At 44.5% G+C, this 27,935-nt stretch overlaps 1 protein-coding gene across 1 annotated transcript; it reads right to left on the bottom strand.

The window, feature by feature from the left end:
* Window positions 1-47: 47 nt before the first annotated feature.
* Window positions 48-27,241, bottom strand: trim67 (tripartite motif containing 67). Its single transcript, XM_029497074.1, has 11 exons — window positions 26,381-27,241; window positions 13,874-13,969; window positions 11,983-12,105; window positions 8,805-8,915; window positions 7,087-7,240; window positions 4,541-4,704; window positions 4,196-4,334; window positions 3,019-3,143; window positions 2,757-2,935; window positions 1,280-1,442; window positions 48-95 (listed from the first exon to the last, which is right to left on the bottom strand). Exons 1-11 carry the CDS (start codon window positions 27,239-27,241, stop codon window positions 48-50), a joined length of 2,163 nt encoding a protein of 720 aa, XP_029352934.1.
* Between the last annotated feature and the right edge of the window lie 694 nt (window positions 27,242-27,935).

A 27,935-nucleotide genomic window follows, 5' to 3' on the forward strand; every position in this document is an offset into this window, starting at 1 on the left:
GTGTGTTTGTATCCAGGGCACGCTCAAAGAGGAAGAGGAGCGAGCGTCTACTGTTTGATATTCTTTGGCACCTCCAGGCCGGTCAGTAAGGTCACCTGAAACAGACAGACAGGCAGTGAGGCCGAGGGCGGGCACCGAAGGAGGCTTCTGAAACACGATAACGATTATTTCACAGCCATTTGGAGGGCGTGCTTCTGCTCTCTCTCTCTGACATTTCCCCATACACGGTATGAAGCAGAAGTTTAGTGATGCAGTTGAATGTTTTGCTGCTCTGCAGATTTTAAAAATCCATGTTTCTGCTAAAGTACGTCTGTTTACGCTCTGCTCTGGAAGACGGAGCACATTTCCTCTCATCTGAAAGCTCTTCAGACGAACGGTGTCTCCAAAGCCAAAATAATTCTGTGATTTTTTATTTTATTTTTTTTTTAACCAGACTAGTTATCAAGCTTCAAGGATCAGGGCGAGCTGAGCTTTTCACTGTTTTCACTGATAAGAAGAAGATTGTGTTTCTGATTGTGTTTCCCACATTTAAGTTCACACGTTACAAACAACTGGATGCGTCATTCAGGAGATTTAGGCCATCGATAGCAGCAAAACAAACCGCAGCACTCCCTGATTTTCAGATCACTCACTTTTCTTATCTTGCTTTTTGAGATTAACTGAATAATTTTTGAGTCTAAAAAGAAGACTTACTATGATTGACATTTTTTGTTTTCACGCTTTAGTTGCTTCATGTTTTGTGGATTTTGGATGAGGATTAACATGGAGAAGACAGGTAAGAGGTGAACCAGCAGGACATGAGACACCAAAGGGACACTGATCGAGGACAAGCGAGACTCAAAATAAAACAGGAAATCATCCGAAGGAGTTAATAAGTTAATAATGAAAAGAAAGAGTCATGAAGAGACTAAATAACTGTAAAATGGTTCGTTCGCTCCGAACACAGATGAATATTCAGTTTATTACAATCAGCGAATCTGCGGCTCATGTTTGATTAATGAGCTGAATGACTGATCGTTAATCAAAGGTTGAGGATTGATTCTCTGTCAGCAGCCAAATAATCAATCACCTAATTGTTTCAGCTCTGCTTTTAATGTTTGTGACAGTTAAATGCTGTCGGTTGCACTCTTGATAACCGTTTAAAGTCACAATCTTTCACAGTAAAATGTCCGAGTTACAAACAGACTTTAATTTAATTGCCCAGAATAATGAAACGTCTTTGCCATCAACAAAACACAACACGTACAGGACACACTTACACACACAAACGCACACCGACCTGTACGTTCCTGTTGAGGCTGACGGCCGGCACAAACACCCCGTCCAGGTTCTCAAAGGCCGTCGGTCCGTGCTGCTCCTTGTTGATGTAGAAGGTCAGAGTGTGTTTGGTCAGATCCAGCAGGATGCCCACAGTCGAGCTCTTTGTGATGCCGCCCTCCGCCCTGCGCACACACAAAACACACAACAGAGTTTCAGAATGTTACTCATCACATCCTGAGCAGACCAACTATCATCTCCTCTTCTGTGTTGTTGTTCCATCGTAAGCTCTCAGGCCGAAGCTCACCACGAAGGCCACATTCATTTCTACCTGCACTTTAATAAAGGAAATGCTGAAATGAGGTGCAGGTGTAAAGAAACAGCAGGAATTTAAAATTCCGTTACCAGTAGTATGAGCTGGAAACCGTAATCTCTGTTCCACGGTTGTAATGGATGAGGCTGAGATGAAAATGTATCGCTATTATACAATTCAATGAAAAGAAACTTTGGATTTATTTTTTTTCCCCACCGTTTGTGTGAAGAAGCTCATCCAGAAGAAAAAGCTTACCTAAATTCTCCTCAGTGTTTGTGCTTCAGGAGGAGGTTTCACAAAAAAAAAAAAAATCCAAGCGAAACTCATGAATTTGAGTTTAAACTGCAAAAGGTGCGTTTTTGCTTTGAAGTTCCACATCTGCAAAAGAGCAAAAACTGACAAACAAGACGCAGCACCCGCCGGAGGAATGCTTCGTGGGAGAGAGACGAAGGAATCGATACGAGGTAAATAACAATATGAAACAAAGACAGGGGATGATTAATGGCCTGAAGTCCAGATGGAGAGAGGAGAGCCGACTTTTTTGTGTGAAGAAAGCACGTTTCCATGTAAATAAATGTTTAATGAGAGTTTGCTAACTTCCTTGTGACACTGAGGGCGACGGGGCACAGAGATGTTTTGATGTCTCCTGCAGCCTGCAGTCTTCTGCTGCTGCTCCCTGCTGTTTGTTAGTTGGTATTGTACGAGCCCCGGGGGTCCTGCTGTCATCTTGTGTATACATCATTGCACTGCATGCGTGTGCGTTTTTTTATTTTTTATTTTTTTTTGTGCGTGTGTGCACATGTGTGAAACTTTATGCATGAGACATACGAGCGTCAGTGACGTGAATACAAGAGCAGATAGCTCAGCAGGTGAATGTCACTGCTTTTCTAACGAGATACAAACCTCTGCATGTCAAACTAAACGGATGGTTCAAAGGTTAACGTCAGTAACAGCACAAAAAAAAAAAAAAAACCTTCAGAGCTCTTGACTCGATCTTTCATTAATGTGTCGCTCACTTTAACTCATTCGTTCTTGATAACCAGAATAGTCCGGCATGTCGGTGCTTATGTAAAGTGTAAACCAGGCAGATTTCAGCCGTTTCACGTGATCTTCTTCGTGTCGTGTGACTGTTGATGGATGTCAAAGTTTGTGGAAGTTGGTCGCTGATGAATCAGACCAGGCCTACCTGTTGGTGTGAGAGTTGTTGTGCATGAACCAGGAGCGGTTGTTGTCCACATACATGGCCCACGCCTTGTCGTCCTTCCCCAGCATCATGTCTTTCATGGTGTTGATCCTCGCCACGCCGAACGCCGGGTCCGGGTGGTTGTCATAGCGATCGATGCGGACCTCCCAATAGTGGATGCCCTGAAGTGGAAAGGGGAAACAGTATGAACGTCGCCGATCAGCCGGTTCCTCCCAAAAAGCCAAAAGCTCGTGTGAGCGCTCACCTTGGAGAAGGCCGCAGTTCCCAGCACCACGCGGTCGTCGTAGCTGTTACAGGTGACCGTCTGGTTCTCATTGGTCAGAACGATGTCCCGATGAGCTGAGGTGGGGTCAAAGGTGAACCAAGCCACTGCCAAAGGAAACCCAAGAGCCAGACGTGAGGCCACGATGTCGACCCTACTGCTGAAATGTTTTATGAAATCTGCATCATCACGGGTTTAAAAAGAAGTCAGGCTGTATTGAATTCTATGGGGAAATGGCCCTACCCAAAGAAAACTACGACTACAGCTACCCACACACACTTTTGTTTCACCAGCAGAGTCCGAGCTCAACGTACAAAGATGTGAGAAACGAAAATCTGCCTCAATTTATTTTTTGACATTTTCCTGTGACAAAATTTTTTTATCCACAACTTGAAGTTGCATCAATCGTTCAGCTTTAATATATATTCAGCTGTTTTCCAGCCTTTGCTGCTCTTTGCCTCTTTGTCAGCTCAACTAGTACAATTTCCTGTTTGTGTGTAGCCGCAGGAAACGACAACCCTCCAGGAGAGAGAGAGAGAGAGAGAGAGAGAGAGAGAGAGAGAGAGCGAGCGAGCGGGGGAGGAAGGATTGGCGAGAGAAAGAAAATAAAAAGAGGGCAGGAGGGGATGAACGGTTATCAGTCAGAAAACAGACTGATGCTCATTGTTTCAGTGGCTGGCAAAGAGAACGTGTGTGTGTGTGTTTCTCTTCTTCATTGTTGTCCACTCCACTCGTTTCTTTTCCTTCTCTCCTTTCTCATCTACTTTTCTTTGGTTTCCTCTCTTCTATTTTTCTCCACTTCCTCACCTTCCCTGTTCTTTTCCGTTTTCCTCCTTTCCTTCCTCTACTCTTAAAATTCAATTTATTTCCTTTTCCTTCTTGTCTCCTCGTCCACTTTCTTTTCTTATTTCCGCTCCACTCTTGTCCTTCCAGTTTCCCTCCCTCTTTAATAAAACAACACTTTTTATTCTGTTGCCTTCATCTCCTAAAGAAACGTCAGCCTCATCTAAGATTCGCTTTATTGTCGAACAGACCCACGAGATCAACACGAGCTTCGCTGTTCTTTGGAGAATTAAGACAAACAACAAAGACAAAGCCAAAGACACTGTCCTTTCATGTTGAGGCCTCGCACACAGACACACACAAACACACAGCCTACCATCAGATGTCTTGAGCACCACCGTCTTGCTGTAGGGCCCCACTCCGATGCCGTTATAGGCTTTAACTCTGGCATTGTAGGCGCTGTTAAAATGGAGGCCGTCCACCGTGCACACAGTCTCTTTACCCACATAGACCTCCTGAGTGGACACACACACACACACACACTTTAGCATCATTGGATATGTAGGTTAAGTGCATCCTTTAGATCTGCTGCTTAAAACTCATCTACACACAGTCAAGAATTTGTGGTTACACATGTAGGTCGAGTAACACACACATTTACTCAGCGATGCTTTTCTAACGCACACAGTCAGAGCTGAGCAGAACACAAACTCTCACTGACCCTGTACTGCCCTCCGTTGCCGTCGTCCAGCTCCAGGACGTAGCCCTCGATGGGGCTGCCCGGCGGCGCCGTCACTCTCCAGGCCAGGGTGGCGCTGTTGTTCCTGGTGCAGCACTTCTCCAGCTGCAGGAGAGGAGCCGCCGGCACCGAGGGCCCGGACTCCACTGCGACGGAGAGGCGGAGGGTCAGATCAGACGGAGACATGGAGATTGGGTGGGGTCGGAGGCGTGAGGAAAGCAAAGTGTTAGAAGGTGACGAGAGGAGGGAGACAAACGGACGCCTCTGGGTGGTGTCAAAGAAACGGGGGCTTTAATGCGAGTCTGGGGGGAGAAGGAGCTCTGGGTTCATTTACAGGACAACAGGGAGGCTTCAAGTCGGCCGTGTGAGCACATGATGCTGAAGTGTTTGAACCCCCAACCGGAGGACACGGTGATTAAACCATTAAAAACAAGTTCATCACTAGTTAGAACAGGATTCTTGGTCAGCTTTGTATCAAATCCAGCTTTAGTTCATAAAAAGGCAGGACGCCTGTTCCAAAAGGAGCAAATCAAATAAAAATAAAGGCTGTTTCGATTCTCGTCTCATCTTTGGAGACAAAAAATAATCATAAAAACAAGAGTGGTGAAGACAAAAGGGGAAAGGAGCAGTGCTGCAGGAGTTATTCACACACACACAAAGATATCTGCGTCAATATTTAAATGTTCTTCATGGTATTTGTAGCCCGAGTAGTTCTTTGATTCATTTATTCAACCCAAAGAAAAGGAGAATTTATTGCTGTAGCCATTTTATTTCATCTTCTCCTCTCATGTTTACTTTGCTGTAGATCCATTTTATTATTTATTATATTATTATTGTATTTTATTAGACTTCAAACTTAACTTAACCAAATCTGGGATCATCTTGGAGACGTGATTAGATGAGAAAATCTGGTTTGAGAAAAAGAGAAGCACTTCAGGCTACAATTTCCTGAAATTGTGTGTCCCAGTGAGGGTTACACTTTTCTGCAGAGGTGCTGGAAAACAAAAACCATGCAGAGGAAAGAGACCAGGTCGACTTGGTGGGACAAACAGACCGATGAGGTTTTAACCAGACTGGCTGTGAGAGCAAACGGGACTGACGGAGGAGGGAAGAACAAAATAAATTCAAAGGATGGGAGGAGGAGGAGGAGGAGGACTGGGGGTTTACTTTCAAAGAAGTGGATTCTCCGAAATACCTCCTGGGCTCTCTGTCTCCATCTCAGCCTCACCACTGTCTGCTGCTTGCATTTGTTTCAATAAGGGATTCTCCTGCACATCTGGAAATGCCACGTTGGTTTGGGCGTTTTAATACAAGAGCACATGGACAGAAGGTTAAAGTGAGACCGGCGGAGGAAACTTGGATTGACGATGATGGAAGAGCCATCGCTAAAAAAAATATTCATGTGCAAATTATATTAAAATCTCATGAGGTTGGGTGATTAGAATCAGATAGTTCAGTTTTCTTTGGAAGATGATACAAACATTGACGTTTCATCATTGTAAACTGCGCTGTCGTCAGCATGTTGGATCACAAATATCGTTTTTCATCCAAATCTCAGACGTTTGCTTCGGTCATGAGTACAGAATTTATTAAAAAAAAAATAAAATAAAAGTGTTAATCAAGAATTAGATATGGAAATATAATCAACAACGTTGTTCAGAAGAACAAGGAATGTGAGATCCGCAACAACTGGAGTTCAGTTAGAGAAGGTCTCTTTCAAGAACACCAGAACCTGCAAAGACCTGCAGACGTAGCTCACATTCCTTATTTACGTGTTTTAAGGAATTACGAATCAGAAAACATGAACTTATTTGAAGTAGCTCCGTAAAACCTGAACTGCATGAGACATTATTAACCCGTTAAACGTTCATCACATTTCCAGTGATCCCGGTGTTACAGAACAACATTAGGAATCACTTGCTCTTTTGTAAAAGTGAGCAGATTGAATGATTCCTGCCTCACGTACATTCACTATACATCCGGGGAATCTCATGAATGTAAAGGATGCTGTGTGCAGCCATGCACGCTAACCGGTCGCTAAGGAAGAGCCAATGAATATCTAATCAGTGCTGTATGCACTGTTGTACATGGAAAGGAGATTTGTTGTCCTTTCCTTTCTGAAAAAAGAAATAAATAATAATCATACTGTGTATTCATTGTTGGACCACTTTATATTTATTACTATGAATTCCCCGCAGCACAAACTCCTGAATTGTGCTGAACTCCAACCTTTATAAACTAGACCTGATGTTTCATTAACAGTCTGCCAAACTGGGATTCAGCTCTAAAGGATGTCAGCAGAAATGGAAGAACCTGAAATCATTCCTTTATTAAGCTTGACTCCAAGGTGGCTGCCGTCTGCTTTGGAGGTTAAAATCAGCATCTTCTGCAATATCACACATTTGAGGAGGCGTGTAAATGATGTGCATGTCCGCTTGGAGAAAAGAACGCATGTAAACACACGTGATAATGTGTAAGATCCTTTTCTGGCTGAGATGTTTCTGGAAACCGTGCTGCCGTTCGCTCACCTTTGCCCTGGCAGAAGTCCAGCTGCAGGATGGTCTGCAGCAGCGAGTCGGTGTTGAGGGTGAGGTCAAACTCGGGGCCAACTTTGGGCTCCAGGGCGCCTTTTACCCACTGATCCTGAGACGATGTCACCCGCTTGATCAGGGCGTCGGAGATCTGCACAACACGCACGCACACACACACACACAGAAAATATTCACACGCTGGAAACGAGAGCACAAGCATTCAAGATCTCCAGTAAAATATGCTGGCAGGGCTGTGATGCTCTCCCTGCATACAGAGCAGCTCCTCTTCTGGGATCTGCTCCGTCAGTGGCTTCATTACATCGTGTCCGACAAGCGAGATGGGGCGAGCATTAGTGCAGTTCAAATATTTAAGGATGCGAAAAAAGAAAAGCTAAGTGGAAACATTACACGAAACTACACTCAGCTGCAAATAAGCTCATTTTCTTCAGAAGCACAACACGAGCAGAGGATTTGAAAAATTCAGCCTGGAGCATTAAGAGCATAGAAGACTTCTTCCTCTTCAGAGCAGTTAAAATTACAAATGTTCCCGAGCACTGAGATCCTCCCTTCATTTCTTCAGAGCCTTGACTCCTCACAGAGCCTCATAATCAATATATTATTAAATATTCAGATGAAATAGAGCAGAGAGGATGTGTGCGTCCCTCAGGAGCGTCTTTGATCTCTAATTCATCGCTCCTGCTAACCTCCCACTCTGCAGGAGGAGAAACCATCCACAAGCAGAAAGCCCAGACACGAGACAGAACCAGCCGTAACGTGGTCTGGAGAACTTCCTCGGTTCTGGAGGAAATGTGTCTCTTTTTTTTTTTTTTTTTTTGGATTTTCCGTGAGGACAAACAGAAGCATTAGTGTGGGGACCTTCCCCGAAAGTCGGAGTGTACATACAGAAACACACTGAACTGGAAATACGTGGTGTTTAATCGGTTCTACGAGCGAGCAGGCCCGAGCTCAAACCCTCTCTCTGCACAGGTGCACACGCTGACCTTTAACATGCACGGATCATTAACTGTTGATCAGCTGAGCCGGAAACAAGTCGAGTCAATTAACTGCAGTGTCGAGGCAAATTGGATGCATCCCCTGTTTCTGTGTGTTTGTGCGCTGAGCGTGATGTTGTTGTTGTTGTTGTTGTTGTTGTTGTTGTTCCCTCGGCACTGAGGAAGTCGTCCTGCTCTGACTGTGCGGTGACTTAATCTGGGCCAGTGTCTGAAACATCAGAGACCTCGGAAGCATTAAACTTCCTGCATCCTTTTCAAATTTGCATTTTCGTATAATTTAAATTTAAGTCCTGTTTTCGAGAGATTTGGCTCTTCAGCGACAATCAGCTCTGTTTGGTTGTTTCATGTCTGTTATGTGGATGAAAATTAATTTCCAAAGCAGAGACGCCACATGCCAAATTCTGCTGGCTGGATATTTTCTTGGATATTGTAAGATAGCAAAGCCAAACTTATCGTATCCAAACTGAGATTTTTCTTTTTTTAATAAATTAAAGGATTACATGTTTCACGCTGAGCTGGAAAATTACTCCAAATTCTTCTTATTCAGTTTTAAACTGCATCTTAAAATCTGTCACCACAGAAATGCAAATAGATCTTTTTTCTTCTTCTCCTACGTTCATGAGAAGTAGGTGGTAGAACTCGAACCGTTTTTATTTAATCGTTAAAAATAACAACCCTTCAGGAGGCAAACTGCACATGTACCTGCAGGAATCCACTGGGATCGTTCTCCTTGAGGACTTCCAGACAGTACTCCATCATCCCTGTGGTCTGACGTAGCTTCATGGTGCAGTGGGTGATCTGGTCTCGCACCACCTGACAAAGGAAAGAAGCAAAGTCTTCATTTTGACCTCAAATGCTGGAAGAGCGATTTCAGTCTAGCTGTATTTTAATGTATCTCTGAAACGCTCATATCTAACAGCTCTGCGGTCCAAAGGCTGGACTCCGATCCAAATCTATTTGTCTGACGAACGTCACAATCAATTTAACAATAATGAAGCAACGCTGCGTCCTGTAATCTGAGCTTGTGGATGCTGGTTTGGGGTTTTTTGTTCGACAAAGACAGAAACGATACTCGACATGCGTGTGGACCAGCTCAGATCCCCGTCAGGTGGTTGACTGTCAAAATACCCTTTCATGTCTGTGATTCATGTGAAGATGCAGATTCCTCAGAGCTGCTTTTATCTCCGTGTTGTTGGATCTGTTTTCGTTGGGGACCAGCTACAGAAGGAACGCTATCCAACTCGCTGTGACAGATTTTATGAATCTGTCCGCTGAGTATTGTTGCTCTTGCTGGCTAGTTGTCATCGCTGTTGTGGCTGCAGTGTTTTTGTTGGCCGTTGTGTACAAAAGTTGGCGAATGTAAGCAAAACCTCAAAGGAAAAATGAAGCATGAGCGTCTGCACGGAGGGGGGTCACACAGATTTTCAGCGTTATGTGTCGCTTCCTGAACTGGAAGTGCAACAGATGAGGCTGCTGGAGCTGGCAGAGCCGACGGGCGAGTTGGTGGCTGACCGGAAAAAGGTGCTGGATTTATAAACTGGCTGAGAACAAGATTGGAAAACGGCCCTCAAAATCCCACAGCATTCCTGGCAGGTCTATCCGCTGGCTGAACTCCGAGCAGAAGGGAAATGAGATTTGGACGTGTCGTTGGAGGCTAATTGAAAGTCAGCGAGCTGTCACTGTCTCATTAGCCTTTTGTTTACATCCAGTCACACCTGAGCTCCACTTCAGCTGATCGCTGATTAAAAACTCAAGGTACAACCGATCCGTGTCTTTATTACGTCCTGCACGTGAACGTGTACGCTCTTCCGGATTAAGATAATTAATTATACCGTTAAACTGCGGCCGTCTCGGCGAACGGCAGAGATAATTAGATGACGTCTTGGTGATTAGTCTCCTCGTTTATGAGATCACAGTTAATTATCTACCTGTCAACTGCTGTCTAAACCGATCAAACCGCTGCGAGTGTGTTTGTGTGTTTGATTTCCTTTACTGTAAACGATAACTCCAGATTCTTCTTCATAATTGATTAATTGCTGGCTCATTTATGAACTGTCCTATTAATACTTAACTTTAACTGGTAGGAGTTTTGATCAGAACCATAAAACATTAAATTAGCATATTAAGTCGTGTAAATATAATCACTTTACACTTTCTGCATGTGTGTATGTATGAAAATGATTCTGCTAAAGGATTTAGGGATTAGTTGAATGAATAAATCAGAAATCAATACAAAGAATATATATTTGTATGCAGCTGGAATTTACATTTGCCAAAAATACACTCAAATTATTTACATTGGGAACATTTGTTTTTTGTTTTTCTCCAATTTAGGACGTGGACTCCTTAATCTGTTGTGTAAGCAACACGAAGTATGAAGCGTGAATCCTGAGCGCCGTAGCTTCATTTCAGTTTCCCTCCAACCCGCTGGGACAAGCTGCCGCCTCCCGCAGGCTGAGCAGCGTGTGACAGCCAGAGCTGCTCGGCCTTCATGCCGAATACAGTCTCTGTGCTGGAAAAACTGCAAAAGCATCCCAGAAATAAACAGATTGAGAGAGCAGGTTTGAGTCTTCCCCTTGTAAGACTTCATGTCTATGACGACGATACAAAACTGTTTCACGCGGAGTCATGTGACTCGGGCGGAGGGCACGACGCCGAGGGACGCTCCGAGGTCAAAGGTCAGGGTGAATCGTTCAGCGATCATCATGTGTGTATTTAGTGATCGGCTCAGAGGAGATTAAACTACAAAGCCGCTGCGTCTGACTGAGACGTAGCTACAGTCAGAAATGTGACATTTGATCGGATCGATCTTGACTTTGGTGTAAAATCTTTTCCGTCTGTTTGTATCGACGCCACTTTACGGTCAGCTCAGCCACGAACCGGTGACCTGATCAAAGTTTTGCACTCGCTGCTCGCACGAATACGGCAAATATTTGTAGAGAAAAACTAAATATGGTGCTTTTAAAGGATTAAGTTGTTGCTTCGGTGAGTTTTAGTAAGATCCATCTTGGTGGAGACTGGGGGGGGGGGGGGGTCGATGTGTCGACAAAAACAGATTAAAAGCATTTTAAGTGTTTTAGAAAAACAAAATGCAACCATCTGCTGTAATCGATCAGATTTTACAGGCATGAGTGAAACTGCGTCTACTGCACTGATCTAAACCTGTTAAAAACAGAAATGAATAGAAAGCTGCGGCCTCCACCGGAACACGAACCGGCAGGTGAATCACTCATCTGGTCAAACACGCCGTGCGAATGAATATTTATTTATGTAAAGACGCTGCCGAAGTCATCAGTCACCGACTCCCCCTGCAGCCCTGCGGCCTTTTGCCCTCTGGCTGAATTTCAATCCCCATTCTGCAGATAATCGCAGCAGCTGTTTCGTCCAAACACCCTCACCCCCCCCCCGGCTCCCCCCACCGCCTCCATCCAGACGGTCAGTCGGTCGGTGGGCACGTTGAGGCCGGGCAGGCGTCCATGTGATACTCTGAGGACAACCCCAGCAGCAGATTTACGAAGCAAAAAAAAAAAAGATTTATCTGGTCTTTTCCTCAGACCTCACTACAGATTTGGTTATCTCACAGAAATACAACAAATACTGAGCATGTTCTCTGGATTATCGTAGAAAATCATCCGGTGGCTGCAACAATTAACTGTGATGTGATATGAAAATTTGCCTAAAACATCAGTGATTGGCTGATGAGAATCACATGAGCAGCAGCGTAAAAGTAAATCTTTTCATAATTATAAATCTCTCACATTTTATGCCAACTGTTGGAAACTGATGTGATGACGGAGAGGTTACACACACACAGACACACACACACACACACACACACACACCCACCCACCCCCCCCCCCCCCCCCCCATGGTACTTCACCTTCAGCTTGTACTCCTTCTCCTTGGTGACTTTGGTGAGCAGCTTGGCTTTCTGCCTGGTCAGAGCTTCGATCAGGGAGTCACACTGAGCCACCAGGCAGGCCTCGAACTCAACGCCGTTCTCCTGGAGCAGCACACAAAGACGGGACAAAAATGATTCCGATTCTTAAAAAGAGGGTCACATATTTTGGGACACTTCAGTCAAAATGGAGTTATTTTCAGTTGCTCCTCTGCGGTTCTCATTAGGAAGCTCCTGTCAGGAATAATTCAATCACAAAAAAGAGTCCAAAAATAGATCTGTTGGTGTGTTTTGCTTCATTTAGTTGCTCAGAGCCGCTTCGTGCTCGTTGCTGATATGTTAATTTATCCTTTTCTATTTTTGTCTGCGCTGAACTTGTTCGTCGCCAGTTTATATAAACTGCACTTCACCATCCTTAATTACATTCATCTCCTTTAACTTACCTTCAGTGATTATTTTTAACATTAAAACAAGTTTTTTTTTTTTTCCCCAGCTGTAAACGTGGAGATGGCTGTACGATTTCCACTTTTAGCTCTTCTGCCTGTGTGAAACTAAACCAAATTAAAACCTTCAAAAGATGAATGCATCTGTAGAAATGCACAAACGTATATATCAAAAAATTTATTTTGTCAAATTTATATCTTTTAAAATAAAAATAAAATACATTCCAGATTCAGGGACTTCAGGGGAATCCCCCCTGTGTACAGTTTTTGTGCGTCAATTCCAGAAAGTGGGGCTTCATTGAGGCTCTTTTTTTTTTTTTTTTTTTTTGGACGAGGAGATGAGCTGATATCAGTGATTTCCAATTTAATGTCCTCCACTGAGGGACACAGTTCAGATCTGCTAAGAGGATGAGAGCTGAAGATCTTTATTTATCTTTATCCATCGCTGCTTGCTCTCCGGCTTCCAGACAGAGCGGCAGTGCTAAGAGATTTTTTTTTTTTTTTTTTTAACAAATACAATCCTCGTCATTTTGCAATCAGACTTTTAATGCCTGCACGTAGATCTGCAGCTAACAGCGTGACAGTGCATATGCAGATAGTGTGTGCATGGCTGGCAGATGTTGCTGGAGAGATCAGCTGCACAGCAATGTTGTCCACAGGGAAAATAAAACACACACGCTTCAGATTTGGCTGATATGGTTTGTTTTAGTTAAGTGAGTCAGTGGATTTGCTCCCCTGCTGCAAGGTGCGAGCAGGCCAAATGTTCCTCCGTGACGGATTTATTTGGAGCTTTTTGTCTATTAGCAGAAAGATTTATTTTATCTGAGGAAAACATGTAAATTATGCAAAAACCTCTGCGTGTGTGCTGGTGGTGGTTGGGCGGGGGGGCGGGGGCGATGATCAGACACGGGTATTGGTTATAGTAAAAATCTTCTTCACTGTGCTCATGAAGAACCGGGAAAAATCTGAATGTATATATATCCTGAAGCAGCTGAGGTGGCTGAGGTGATAAAACAGTCGCCTCGAAGAAAACAACATCTTCTGGTTCAGCTTTTCATGCTCAGACCACAATGCTTAACGTGAAAATGACAACATGAGCATGACATAAAGAATTTACACGAGTATTTACTTAAGTTCTGCCTCCAGGCTTAAGATTCCATAGAAGAGAAGAGCGTTAGGACATCGGTGCATTTCTCCTCGACTGGAAAGTCGACAGCTGACGGAGTAAAACTGTCCAATGTTTGGCTCTGTGTTTACGTTTGGTTGGATTCAGGATCACTTGTAACTCGACTAGCGGAGGGAAATATCACGATGTGACTGAAGTGACTGCAGGAGATGTTCATAGCTGTGTTGGACTCTGGAGCTTTCAGACTATCAGATCACTGAAGCTCATTTCATCAAATGTATAATATCTAGATATAATTCTGCACCTGGATCTGCTGAAGCATATTCTTGAGTTGGACCAGGAACTCCTTGGCGTCTTTGGCCTTGTCAGAGACTCCGTTCAGGGCCTGGGAGAGCTGACACTGCAGGGACAGGAACACACAAAGACAGTATTTTTATGATGGAGGGACGACAGTTTTCAGTTATTGTTCAACAGTCGATCTGACTGTGTAACCAGTTCAACCAATGAGAAACCAGCTTTACTTCTAAGACATCAGTTATGTAATCACTTATCACCCCCCCCGCCGTGAAGGATGCTCAGATTACGCCTGATCCCATCCTAAAGCAAATTAACTGGGACTTCCTCTGCCAGGCACGAGACTCTGCATCACTTTGCTGACCGGGATTAAGTTTGCAGTCTCGATTAATTTCTGATCCAGAATGGCGACCGAGAGAATCCACAACTTCAAGACTGAAACGAACAGGCAAGTAATTGAATTTGTTTCGATAATTTAGGATTTATAATAATAAGAATAAGAATAATAATAAGAATAAGTCATCACAAAGATCTAACTATCTGAATCAGCTCTTCCCTGCTCACCTACTCTATATTCCCACAAAATGAATCCCGGCCTTTCTCTGCACTTCCTGCTGACCTCGTCTCTCGGACTCACCCTTCCTGGTCTTACAGGTCTTGGTCTGCAGCGCCTTCACCTCAGTCGAATCGAGGCAACGGGACTTCAGGGGTATTCAACTAAGTCCAGTTGCCCCAAATTGAACTTCCTCAGAGATGTTGTTTCATCCAAATCATTAAATTTTCACAAAGAAATATAGCAACGATGCTTTATCTTCAGTACAACACAAACACTTGGATCTGAGCACTGAGACTAATGGATTTGACACTCTTTGATCCTCATTACATTTTCTCTATTTACCCCAAAAGGAAGCACTTCCCCCAGTTCTCTGATTTCCATGTGATATGATAGCTTTGGCAGGCGTACATTTATAATGTGGAATATCACATCTCTACATCTTCTTATGCGGCTGATTTGATTCCAAGTCGAGTTGTGTGACTAAGATTTAATTTGACTGACTGGATAATCTCATCCTGTCCATTAACATTTTGTTTTCATGAATTAAATATGAGCAGCGTGCAAAAATTTCCTCACCCTTCAATAAAACGCAGAAGAGGAGCTCAGAATCGAACACTTCGGGACTGTTTCAGAAAGGAGGATGTTTATGAGTTAATTTGGAGAAAAGCCCCCGTGAGGAGGCGACTAACGTAGTTTATCTTCGTCCTGCAGCCGCCAGCGTGGCTCAAAAACTGCTGCTGTCACTTATAACTGTGCACAACATAAACAAAAGGTTAATTCATACGTTTAACCTCCTGCACTGCTGCTCCTCCTCCACAGATCTCAAAGGCCTCATTTAAGGCCCATTAAACAAGACCGCAGGATAAAAGTGAAAAAGAAATGATACGGAAATAAGCTGTGCCTACAGAAGATCGCTTCTGTTTAGATTTTTTTTTTTTTTATATTTAATGGCTGACGTAGTTCTAAATTTTATGGCGCTTTAAAATAACTGCAGCTCCGTCAACCCTTAAACTGACCGCAGACTTTTACAAAGAGTTGGAAACCAACAGAACAAAGTAGTGACTCACAATTAGAGCAAACATCTTTTTGCCGGTGACCCCCAGTTTCCTGGTGACATGTGGCTTTTATAATAAGCCATATTAAAATAATTAATAAAAAGTAATCAGTGTAAATCCCACATCTGTCCGATTCCACCTAAAGAGCATGATGGGGAAATATTGACTAAACTTTTACACAACAAGGACCCGCTCCAGAGTCGGTCTCCAGTCGAAGCAGCGAATATGATGGAAGATTTGGCAGACGCGTGTGTGTTACACCAGTAAATGAGAGAAGACAGGACAAAGGAAACGCACACTGTTTAAGCACCAGCCAAGCTGTGATGAATCTGTTCTGCTGTCGCCACACCCTGGCTGATGGCAGTGTCATGAATGAACACACACACACACAAACACACAAACACACAGAGAGCCAGAAGGCGATGTGAAGGTGGCAGACCTTCCTTCATTTGTTCGTTACTAGAAAAATCAGTTGTGTCTTGCTGCACAGAGCAAAAAGGTCAACACTTAAAAAAAATAAACTGTTTATATCATCTGTAAGTTTCATCCCCTAAAAGCGGCGTCACTGAGGATTCCTTTCTTTATTCGCCTGTTAATGTGTTTTTGGGGACTGCACTGACTGAGGAGAGCAGTCACTCCTTCGATAAATTGATTAGTGTAGATCTGCCCTTAGTCTTAAAATTTGTATGAAGCGTTAAAAATTGTTTAAAAAGAGCAATGATCATTATGAGACTTTGGTTCTTGCATTGCTGAGTCAGATTTAATGAGCTGCCGTCGAGGGAGGGAGACTAAAATATTTGTTCTCATTTTAAAAAAGGTACAGAAATGACAAAAGTAGCATTTTGTGATTTGTTAAGCAATAAACACTTAATTTTAATCAGACTGAATCATATATAAGTCAGTTGGGGGACAAATGGACCTGAATGTGTCACTCTTCCCTTTATCAGTCCATTAAATCACACACACACACACACACACACACACACACGCACACACGCGTCTTATTCCTGTCCATCCTGTCCTGTCTGGAGTCAGGAGAAGGGACGTGTGGAGGTCGTGGTTCACAAATCAATCCAACCCTCGTGTGGAGCTCCTTTCTGCTCCTCACCAAGAGGCCATCTGGCCCAGCAAGCTGTCTCCGTCTGTGTGTGTGTGTGTGCGTGTGCCAAATTGCTAACAAGAGGATGACGGATGTGCCGTACCCGGGCTGTCCTGGCACATCTCCTCCTCCTCCTCCTCTCTTATTCCTCCTTGGTTCTTTATTTATTTATCAACCAATCAGGTCAAAGATCTGAACGGCGTCCTCCCACCTGCTACGAAAACACACCTCTTTTTACTCAACCATTGATTTTCTTTAGCCATTACTTCTTTTTCTCAGAGCAGCGCTGAGCTGGATCATATCCCAGAATGCATTGTGTGGACACAAGACACAAGACACAAAGAGCAGCAAACCTCGAGAAACAGCACCAGCTGAATCATCATCATCTTTTTTTCTAAATGTAAAGGTTCGCCAACGTTAAAAACTCTTCTCTTACCAAGAAGACAACACAATAAATACAACATACACAACAAAAGAGACAAACAATAGAGCTTATAGAATCCCTGTTGAGCTCGTCCAAAAACAAATTTTCCCCTCCACAGATTCATTGTGTTCAACTCATTTGCACAATATCAACCTCCAGCTCAATTATTTGCAAATGACAGTCATTTTTATATCAACACTGAACTGATCCTTCCCACTGCAGTCTCCATGCCGAGGCTGAATCTGATACATGTGACGGAAAATATCAGTATCGGTGCACGTGGGGACATTTGTATTTTAGAGCTGCTCAGGATCAAGATTTATCTGCTGTGTCTGAGAAAGGAGGTGACACAAGCTGCTGGACAAATCTTTGTTTTGAACTATGAGCCACCTCCGACCTGCAGATCTAACCTTCACACGCTCACGTTTGTTTGCTCACAACGTGCACACCCTCAGTGCAGTGACTCATGTTTTTCATACGCAGGTGACTCTGCCACAGCTGCCGTTGTTGTTGTTGCCCTGTTTTACAAATCATCATAAGGAGACCCAACAAGCAACACCTCATCGTGATTTCCATAAAAAAAAAAAAGGATCACTTCCATTCGTTAGCCCTGTTAAAAAAAAAAAAAAAAAAAAAAAAAGCAAAGTCAAAATCTGCAATCTTTTGATTGCGAAAACACAAAACATATCACCCAGAAGTGTTGTTGCAACAGATTAACTTTCATTCAAAGAAACATCTTCAGTACATCGCTCACAAAATGCAACAACCTTTTGAGCTGTTTGAAGGTGCAGGTCTGCACCCACTGCCAGCACAAGAGCCAGCTCTAAATTTGGCTGCAGTCACAGCAGAGCGCAGTGAAACTGTGTGTAACAGTGTTGAAATGTGACAAGTCGGCCCTGAGGGGGAGGGAGCGGTGGCGGGCCAAAAAAAAACGGGGGAGACACGAGATCATCATGCAGAGGAAAAAGGAAATCAGACGTGACAGACGTGATGAGAGCTACACCTCTTCTCATCTGCAGACCCGTCGAGCAGATCTCTACATTCAAGAAGTCCAATTTCTTCTCTCCTTTTGTTTCCTTTGTTCTCCTCCCCCCTTGACCTTTTTCGTCCGTTATTACTCCTCCAAAGTGTGTGAGCGTCAATTTTCTTTTTCCTCGCCGTCAGCACCCCTCCAGCTCCTCTCAGAGACAAGTGCTATTATGTCATTATCTTATTATGGGAGCAGCGCAGGAGCATTTATTCAGTCTGACATTCAGAGACCAGTGACATTCATGGGGGGGGGGGGCACAAAGAAGCAGGAGGACGATGCTGAGAAATGGACCGGTCGACTGAGACCTGAGAGAGCTGCAGCTCCACATCCACCGACGTCACAGCGTCGGCTCACAGTCTTCATTTGTGTAGCACTTTAACTGTGTAACACAAACTGCTTTGCAGAAAAAGTGATACGCAGATACACACAGCACACTAAAGAATAAAAACAGAGCTGCGTCAGTCTCAGAAATGTGAACGGTGAAGGAAACGAAGACGAGAAAAGAAAAGATAACAAAAAAAAAGCAGAAATTCAAGTGATACAAATGAGCAGGAATATAACAGCACATCATGTGTGAACATCATTTCCACCAGACGTGTTCTGACTGGAGAGTCTGTGCTGTCATTACCGACGTGGTAACCTGAACTCATCTACATTTAGGTCACTGCTGGAACGACCTCCGGTTCATCTTCTTGGATATGCAGAGACAGCTGATGACATCCAGACTGGAAAAGTCCAGTTTTTCCTTCTTCAACTTCCGTTAAGTTCAGACATCCATCTGAAGGAATACGTAGGAAGTGAAATCTGAAGTAGAGTCACACAAACGCTCATGTGGACAAAAGGGAACAACAACAGGCCTCTTCTGTGTTCGGCCGTCTCCCGGGGATGGTTGATGGTGGCGGTGACCTTGTCAAAATGATACTCATGGGACCTGGAGAGGAGGCGGCCCCCCCTCCTCCGCTCATTTGCATTTATAAGCCTTTATGTCCTCTGTCTGTTTTCCTCTCCCCTGCTCCCTAAATGCTCACTGAGCTTTTCACTCGGTTCTGTCATTTAAATAACATTTTTAAAACCAGACATAGTTGTGTAAACGGGGTTCTGCTCGTAAAGAATCAATCGTCAACTTGTGAGCGCGCTGCAGCTGAACAATCAAATCATCTCCTTTCCTCGAGAAGCGCTGAAGCTCGGCACTGTGTTGTGATGAAAACAAATCGACCTCTCCTAAAAGGAGAATTGACTTCCCTGTGCAGAATGCAGCAGGCGTAAATACGGCGACAACGACTGCAGGCTGAGTTTGGGTCGCAACCAGCATGTCTGTCCCTGATATCACAACAGGCGTACACCGTTTTTTATGCTGCACTCACATAATTGTCATAAAAATAATCACAATACTGTATACTGTGTATATCAGAGCTACGGTGGCACAGTTAGTAACCCCCCCCCCACCTCCGTCTAGCCAGCCAGCTGTGTTACAGTATTAGCAGTTCACATCTGGAGGTCAAAACCAATCTCCTCTGCCCTTCCTCCTCCTCCTCTCACCAACCATCACCCAGTCTCCCCAATCCTCTGCTGCTCTGTTACACCAGCGTTCAACAACAAACACACATGTTGATACACTTCATTTGCTGATGACTTTACATATTACTGCATCTGCTAATCTGCACTGAACACAAAATGCAGCCGAGGCTGACGGGAGTGTTGGTGAAGTTCTGCAGGTATTTGGTCATAAATCATCATCATCATCAGATAACCAGAACCCAGAAAAATCAATATGTGGTGTGAGAAGTTAAACTCCCTACAAACCAGAAAAATGCAATGCAAGAAGCCTTTTAAGCATTTATATGAGAACCATCAATATTTATGACAGAAGGTGAGTGCTCAAACATGAACAGTGCAAACAGGAAGAGTTCTTTGGTGCTCATATTGATTTGTGAAGCCCTTTTCATCTCCATGACTCAGCACATTTTACATGATCATATTAAATTGAACCATAACAGCAAAGTGAGGTGGGTTTAAATAAAAGGTTTGCAGATTTATAATCAGAAGTGGGATCACAGAGGAAGATAAAAAAAAAAAAAAAAAAAAAAAGAAAAGCAAAACAGATACTCCAAATGCTTCCACTGCGTAGTCACGATGATGAGGCTTTCACTGTTTCACAGCAGCACCACATCATCCCCAGAGGAGGCAGTTCCTCCCCTGTGGTGTTAGATAAACCGCAGCCGGGATCAGCAGTTACAGCCAGAGCTGCCTGAACGAGCTCGGAGAGAAAGAAGGAAAAAGGGAAGCTCCGGTTTTTGTTTTGTTTTTTCAAATCATTGTGAATTTTTGAGAGAGAGAGAGAGAGAGAGAGAGAGAGAGAGAGAGAGAGCAGCAACAGTGCTGCAGAGCAAAGAAGAACAGTCCCTCTAATCAATAATTGATCGGGGCATCTTCCACATTAACGAAGCCAGAGGATAGGTAATAAGGCCGAGGGCCTAATCGTCATAAAGCGACTGCAAATGAGGTTTGTTGAATGTGATGAATGTGTTACACCTCATGGTGGGACGGTGTGCGTTTGTCCTTGTCGAGATTCTTTCGAGTAAATGTCAGTGAAAGACTCCGTCTGCAGGCGTCACAATCTGTCGTTTAATGTACTCTCTGCTAATGAATGAGCAGCCGCTGGTAACCATGGCAACGATGCTCATCGTTCCACTACAGGGATGTCCAGCACTGAAGCTGTTACCAGGAATAGAAAGAAATAAAAACCACAGCCAGCCTCAGTCCTTTCTGCAGAGGAGGACGTCTGTTGTGTTACCGCCACAGGAGAGGAAGTGCAGCAAAGTGCATTAACCTACATTTGCTGCACAAGTCCGGCAGCGCAGCCTTCAGTTGCTTCCTGCCACGCTGCGTCCGGGTGAGTGCTGTGTGCTGGTGACATCGTGACGACAGAAATCTGCCAACACGGTCACATTTAGGGAATCACAGATCTGGTCCAAAGAGGCGGGATTTGCCTCCTCCTCGTCCTCCAGCTAGTCAGCGTTGCATTCATCAGTCAGATAGATTTTTTTTTTTTTTAAACTACTTTACAGTGTGACATTTTCACAACTGCTTCGCACAGCGACTGGCCAGGAGGCAGTGAAGCAGAGTTTGGACTTCCTGTCACCATTTTCCTGCAGCCTGTGCTAGAAAACGTCTCTGGGGTCAGATTCTCTTCGAATGCGTCAAATCATTTGTACTCAGCTGATTTCCGCCTCTCTTTTGTACATCACATTACACCGAATTTAGGCCAAATGAAGAAATGCATATCAAAGAGGAGCTTTTTCCAAATATAACAAAAATCATTTAGAAATAACAGCTGAAGCAGTTTGGGAGCTCGCACACTATAATGCAAATCTGTCACTGTAATGGCAAAAAAATAAATAAAAATCTACATGTTAAGATATAATTTTCTGCTCTAGTGATCCTTTTAAGGTTGTGCAGAGTTGGGTTGAGGTCATGCTGCAGCGTCTTCATTAGCACTGAGCTGCCCGAGGTAAGAGGCGAGACAGGATGACCCGTCACCGTCAGCAGGCTGCAATCTGGAGTGAACTCAGTCAGGTCGGCACCGTCTGCACTCGTCCTGAATCATCTCAGCTGATCAGCTAGAAGACAGTTACACCAATAATAACAACCAGGCATGACACCAGGTATAAACAAGCAGAGATGATAGATGAGAGAGACCCAAGTCCCAACAATCCTCCCAGTAAACCGACCATCTGCCCTGTAACAGCAGAAACGGATCAGGACGTTCATGTAAATAAATCCTGAACCATGTGGAGTCGATGTGTGAGAGTCGGGGTCACCTGGGTGAAGGGTGACTACGGGAGGTTCATTCATTTAGCATCCAGCGCTCATTAACTGGAAAAACCAACTGATGCCAACGTGGCTGCAGGCCTCAGCATCACTAAATCCCTCAAACTGTGCCACAACCAACTTCTTATCAAGTCATCCATCAGTGAGAGCGACTTTACCAACAAATTAACCCTCCGCACACTGAAAAAAAAATAAAATCCTCAAATTTTCTGACAATCTTACATTTTGTTTAGAGGAGCAGCAAATCCTCACAATCTGCCAATCATGTAATAAGCTCATCAAATAAATGCTGCAGCTTCAACTCCAGCTCTAAAAAGAAAAAGAAAAGTGTGATTCTATGAATTGGATCAGTCCAGATGTATTAGCTTTGGCAAACATTCAACACGTCAGTGCACTTTGGCTGTACGTGTTTTCAATCGACATGAAAGCTCCATGAACAGAAATAAACCGCGACAGAGATCACAACAAAACGCGTGGAACATGGAACATGCTTGTCAAAATGTTTTGTCAGAGTCCCAGCGGACAAAGTGTTTGCCGTCGATATGAAACGATTCAACGCAGGACGAGCCGACCAGTACTGACAAAGCTAATGCTGCCAGTGAACGTAAATGATTCATATCTGGAGACATGTGAACGCCGCTGCGGGAAAAGGGAACAGATCACATGCGTCTCGTCCTAATTATCCTTTTTCTTTTCGAGGACAAAGAGTTTGTCGTTCGCGGGCCTCCAGATGAGAAGTGATGACAGATGTTGCAGAAAAGGAACACGTCTGACAAACAATAGTTGGCACAAATCGGACGTCTGGATGTGGTGCTTATGACTAGTGTTAGTATACAAGGACATAATCCGCCTCATCTCCAGACTCGATGTCAGCCGAACGCCTACTGACCATCTGCTTCCCTCCACGTTCTCATCTCCACAGAGACGCATCATTGATTAAGATCTTTAGTGCCGATTTACCACCTACGTCAACCTCAGCTAAACTGGCACAGCAGACGTATTTATTTTTAAAAGTTTTTGAAAGATCACGTTTGTAATTGGGCTGTCAGCCTTCTTGTTGATGGTTTTTTTTTTCTCCTTACTTGTGAAACATTTGAAAAGTTTCATCCTTCTGAGAGAAATCTGTCATCTCTTTCAGATACGGACGTGAACGGGACACAAGTCGACATCTCTTCTCTTTAAAGGGTGAGAAGTCAAACAAGGTTATAGTCAAGTGTTAGGAGTGAGGAGTCAAGGGTTAGGAGTTAGGAGTTAGGAGTTAGGAGATATGGTTTATTAGGGGATTAATGGTTTAGATGATTGTGCTGTGAAGTGAATGATGACCAATCTCAAACTCACAAAGCTCAAGAACAAATTCAACCTCAGCGCCATTTAACACAAACGGAAAAGAACAATCCTCAACCTGACCTGAAACTGCCGGCCTTGATGAAGCACGTTAGGCCGAAGCAGAAACATCAGCGGGCGACTGCAGGGCGGAAACGGTAAAAAAAAAAAAAAAAAAAAAAAAAAAATCACGCAGAGGAATGGGAGCGTACGCCGAGCTGGGTGTCATATTTTGAAAAGCAGGAGCACTGACGACAGCAGCAGCTTTGTTTCTGCATCCGAGACAACACATTACAACGAGCAGCAGCCAAGGTTTAGGAAGCTGAGAGAAAATCCCTGCAGAACTACAAGGAGATAAATAAATGTGGTGACGGGGGAAGTGGAAGGAAAGACACCACAGAGGCAGTCTCCTGTTTTGGTGCAGCTCAGAATACCAGAGAAATGACTTTGGTGCTGCATGAAGATCCCACGCCATTCCTCACTCACTAATTTTAGACTCATCACTGAGGAATTTAAAAATAAAAAAAGCCACCTGGGAGTGTTGGACAAACAGAGTAAAAGGGTTTTTTTTTGTTTTTTTTTGTCTGCTAACGTAGAAAAAGAAACAAGCCTACACTTACAGGAGAGGCGGTTGTTGGCAGTGGAAGAGTATTTGTCACAGAAACATGGCTGAACTTTCTTTTGTGACCACAAACTGTAAATAAAAACGGACGCTGACTCAGGGGCTGAAAAATGAAGCCAGTGCTGAGCAGCCTGAAACCATTTGTGCTTCTTAATATTTAACTCAGAGCACACACACACACACACACACACACACACACACACACACACACACTTTCTGCTTGACTGATTAGAGGAAACTGAATCAGTGTCTTCCTCTGCCTCCCCTCAGTGAAAGTTCATCCGCTGCACATATGCATATTCATGACTTCAGATATTGGGCCAACCTGTGCGTAGTTTTTTTTTTTACTCTTAAAGCTCCATGTAAATTATTAACCGTGAGTTAATGTTATTGTAAAGTTTGAAGCCTCCACACCTCAGGCCTGGTTTTTAATGCTCCAGGTACTTTCCCAGTCCTTCTCCTTCTCCAAAATGAACTAATACAGAAGAATCCTCCAGAACTAGACCTTCACGTTCTGTGAATTACATCTCTGAAAATGTTGTAGAGCATCACTTCGTGCAAAACACAGGAAATCAGTCATTCAGTCTGAGATTTCAGTAGCTGATAAATATAAAAATCCACAGAGGATGAATGTTGTTTTTGGAGAGGCTGCAGGACGAAGCCACGTTCATTGACTCAGAAAAGACGAAAGAAAAAGGAAAGAAAGAAGCAAAGCCTGATGTCAATGAGCGACACTTCAGAAACTCAAAATCCATCTCAGCTGTGCAAAAAAAATAAACAAAAACCTGTCAAAGACAGAACCATCACTGATCTCCCTCAACAAGATGGACACCATATTAACTAAGTGGCAGCCATCTCTTATTCATTCGCTGCTCATTACTTATCAACGCCCTCTCACTCCTGTACTCTGATGGGATTTCACGGTCCATTTATGCGTGGTGGGGGGGGGTGACAGAAGGAAAGATGGAGGAAGGGCATGAGGAAAACAGGAGTAAATGAAGGGGAGGGGAGAGAAAAAGGTGAATGATGAGGAAACACTGGATTAAAAAATAAAAAGAGGCTGATAAGGATGAGTGATGGCTAAATGATGAATGGGATGACTGGAAGCTTCCAATCACACAAAAACCAAGAGGCACGGAGATTAGTCCCAATGACCCACTTAGCAGGAAACAGGCTAAAATGGCTTTTAATTCACACTTATGAGGTCTGCGTGTGAGGATGATCCTGATGATGGCCTTAAATTCTTTATGAACAACAAGTTTGATTAAGGATGTGAAAAATGCAAAGCTACGGCCGCTTTAACGCCACTCAGCCATTTTACTTCCTGTCCTGGAGGCTTTTTTTTTTTTTTTTTTTTTTTGTTAACCACACGAGCTCTTAATAAAAAGGCAATTTAGTGTTTAAAATTAAAAAGATGAACATTGGCAATCTAACCTTGGTTTTCTACACAATAGAAAGTAAAGTTACAAGACAAAGTCTGAATTTTATCAGCAGACCGTGTGACACATTAACCTGAAAAGAGTGAACCTGTATTGACCTCAAACCTGCAGCAGCCTCATCTTTTAAATTAATGAAAGAGTCATTAAAAAACGAATTAAATCATAAATCACTTTAATCATCCTTTAATTAAAAAGGCGGGTGACTTTTTGGCAGGCAAGGGGAGCAACAGGGAGGGTTGAATTTGGATGGCAGAACACCGGTAGACTGGATGGATTATTACCATTGACACAATAACACAACTCTGCACCAAATTCAAGCAGATCCAGACAGCTGCACACAGATTCTCACAACGTGCAACAATAAAGGACGCCACTTTAAACGCTATCCATCATCAGACATTCAGACGCTCATATCAGCTCAAAGTCATAAATCACTGACAAAGCCAGTCTGTGTGATTATTCTAATTAAAAAATTTGAATAAACACAATTTCAATGCTCTTGGCTTCTTTTCAAGACTGTTGATGCAAAGTAAAGTATTCCAAACACACAAAAAAAATTTAATTTCATCACCTGAATATCTGAAGGATTGTTGTTTTTTTTACTGATCCGTTCTTCTCCAGATTTTTCATCCACAAAACCACAACAGCTAGAGGGATGAAGCTGACTCTCGATTCGAGCGTAAAATAAATATTTGGCATCGACATAACTGAGATGCAGAATATATAATATGATTAAGGGCAGCAGCTCAGCTCAGAGAGTGAAAGTATCAAAGAGGAAATCACCCAAAAGCACCGAAGGATAAACAGCAGCTGACTAAACCTCGCCAGTCAAAACACCTTCAGGGTTACACACAAATACACAACCATCCTTCACAACTGACAAAGTTGAATTTTATCTTTAGACTAATTTAAGGTGGAGGAATAACACTGGCCTCATCTTCGTGGATGTATGTGAGTGTGCCTGCTCACAAAAACAACACAAATGTTGTGTTACTGTATAAACAGACTGAAGGCTCACTTTATGTGTGTTTGGAGGAGGGGGGGGGGTGAGAGAGAGAGAGAGAGAGAGAGAGAGAGAGAGAGAGAGCATATGCTGTGTATCAGTGTGAGCTCATTAGGAGAGTCCAATTAGACTCACCTTGTGCTGCTTCCACATCACCGCCAGCGGTTTGACGTCGTGTTTGGCGTGCTTTCCGTCCTCCAGACACTTCAGACACACCGGAGCTCTGCAGCTGGAGCAGAACATGCTGAAGTTTTCCGCTTCGTGATCCACGCAGGTCGCCGGTTTTCGTGCGGTAGCTGGCGGCTGCTGGCCGCCGCCTCCTCCTCCGCCTCCGCCGCCTCCTCCTCCACCTCCTCCTCCACCTCCTCCGCCGCCCGCAGCCCCTCTGCCCGCCGCTTGGCTCGGCGGTGGCGGCGGCACCAGGCGGTGCTTGGCCAGCGGACCCCGGGAGGGGTGGCAGCGCTGCTGGCAGGCGTTACAGTAGTAGACGTCGCACTGCTCGCACATCACCGCCGCGTCCAGCGGGTTGCGGTCACACAGCTGGCACTTCACCGCCGTGGAGGTGGAGGTGGAGGTGGAGGAGGCGCGGTTCTGCTGGTACCGCGACACGATGGCCTCCAGCAGCCGGTTCCGAGGGAACCCCCGGAGTCCCCGCTCCTCCAGGGACACGCTGCGGTGGCACAGCGGGCAGGTGAGGGAGCAGTGTCGGTGGGGGATGACCGGCGGAAACACTCGCACCCCGTTGGGGGACTTGAGCTGGCACGGCGTGTAGGACCCGTACCCGCTGTCCGTCTCGCTGTACAGGCTCATCTTGTCCATGTCCAGGTAGTCGTAGTCGGAGCTGCCCGAGGCTCGGCTCTGGACCGGGGTCTCTCCCTCCGGGGTCTGCACGGTGATGTTCCGGGCGCAGGCCAGGCACACGTTGTGGGAGCAGGGCAGCAGGATGGGGTCCTTGAAGAGGGACCCGCAGACGGGGCATTTTAACTCTTCCTCCATCGCTGCCGGTTCGTGGCTGGACCGGACCGGAGCTGCTTCGGCGGAGACGCTTCAGCACCGACTGACGCGGACAGCTCCCAGCGCCGCTCTGGGCATGCGCGAAGAGGGGCGGGGCTTATGGGAGGTTCGCGGTCGAGTTGAGTGATCGCGTTAATTTCCGGCACAGATCTGACTTCAGACCAGGCCCTAATAAGGACTTCCTCTATTAATTCATTCATGCTTTAGTTAGTTGGACATTCTTGCTGGATTGTTTTTATTTATTTAATTAATGTTGGCCGACCAACTCGAGTGGCAGCAGCAGTATTTACTGGCGGCGGGGTTGGGTGAGGCGTTGACTTCCGGGTTTGAGGACAGGTGAGCAGGTGAGCAGGTGGGGGGGTTCTCGGCGGGGTAGATCCAGGTAAGTGGTTCCAATGATTTTGCAGGTTTCCGGGCGGACGGAGAGTCTCAGGGCCGAGTGGTGGTGGTGGTGGTGGTGGTGGTGCCGGACTGAGCCGAGCTGAGACGGTGGCTGGAGACCAGGTGCAGCTGGCCTGATTGGCTGATTAGCAGCAGGTGAGGGTGATAAGAGCTGCACGACTCCGCCCATCTCTGACAGACACGCCCACAATTCACAAAAAAACTCTTAAATTAGGTTAAAACGTATACTTTTGGCCAATTATTCCTCCTTTCAATGTGTAATGAACATTTTAAT

Source organism: Echeneis naucrates, chromosome 24, assembly GCF_900963305.1.
Source record: "Echeneis naucrates chromosome 24, fEcheNa1.1, whole genome shotgun sequence".
NCBI lineage: Eukaryota > Metazoa > Chordata > Actinopteri > Carangiformes > Echeneidae > Echeneis > Echeneis naucrates.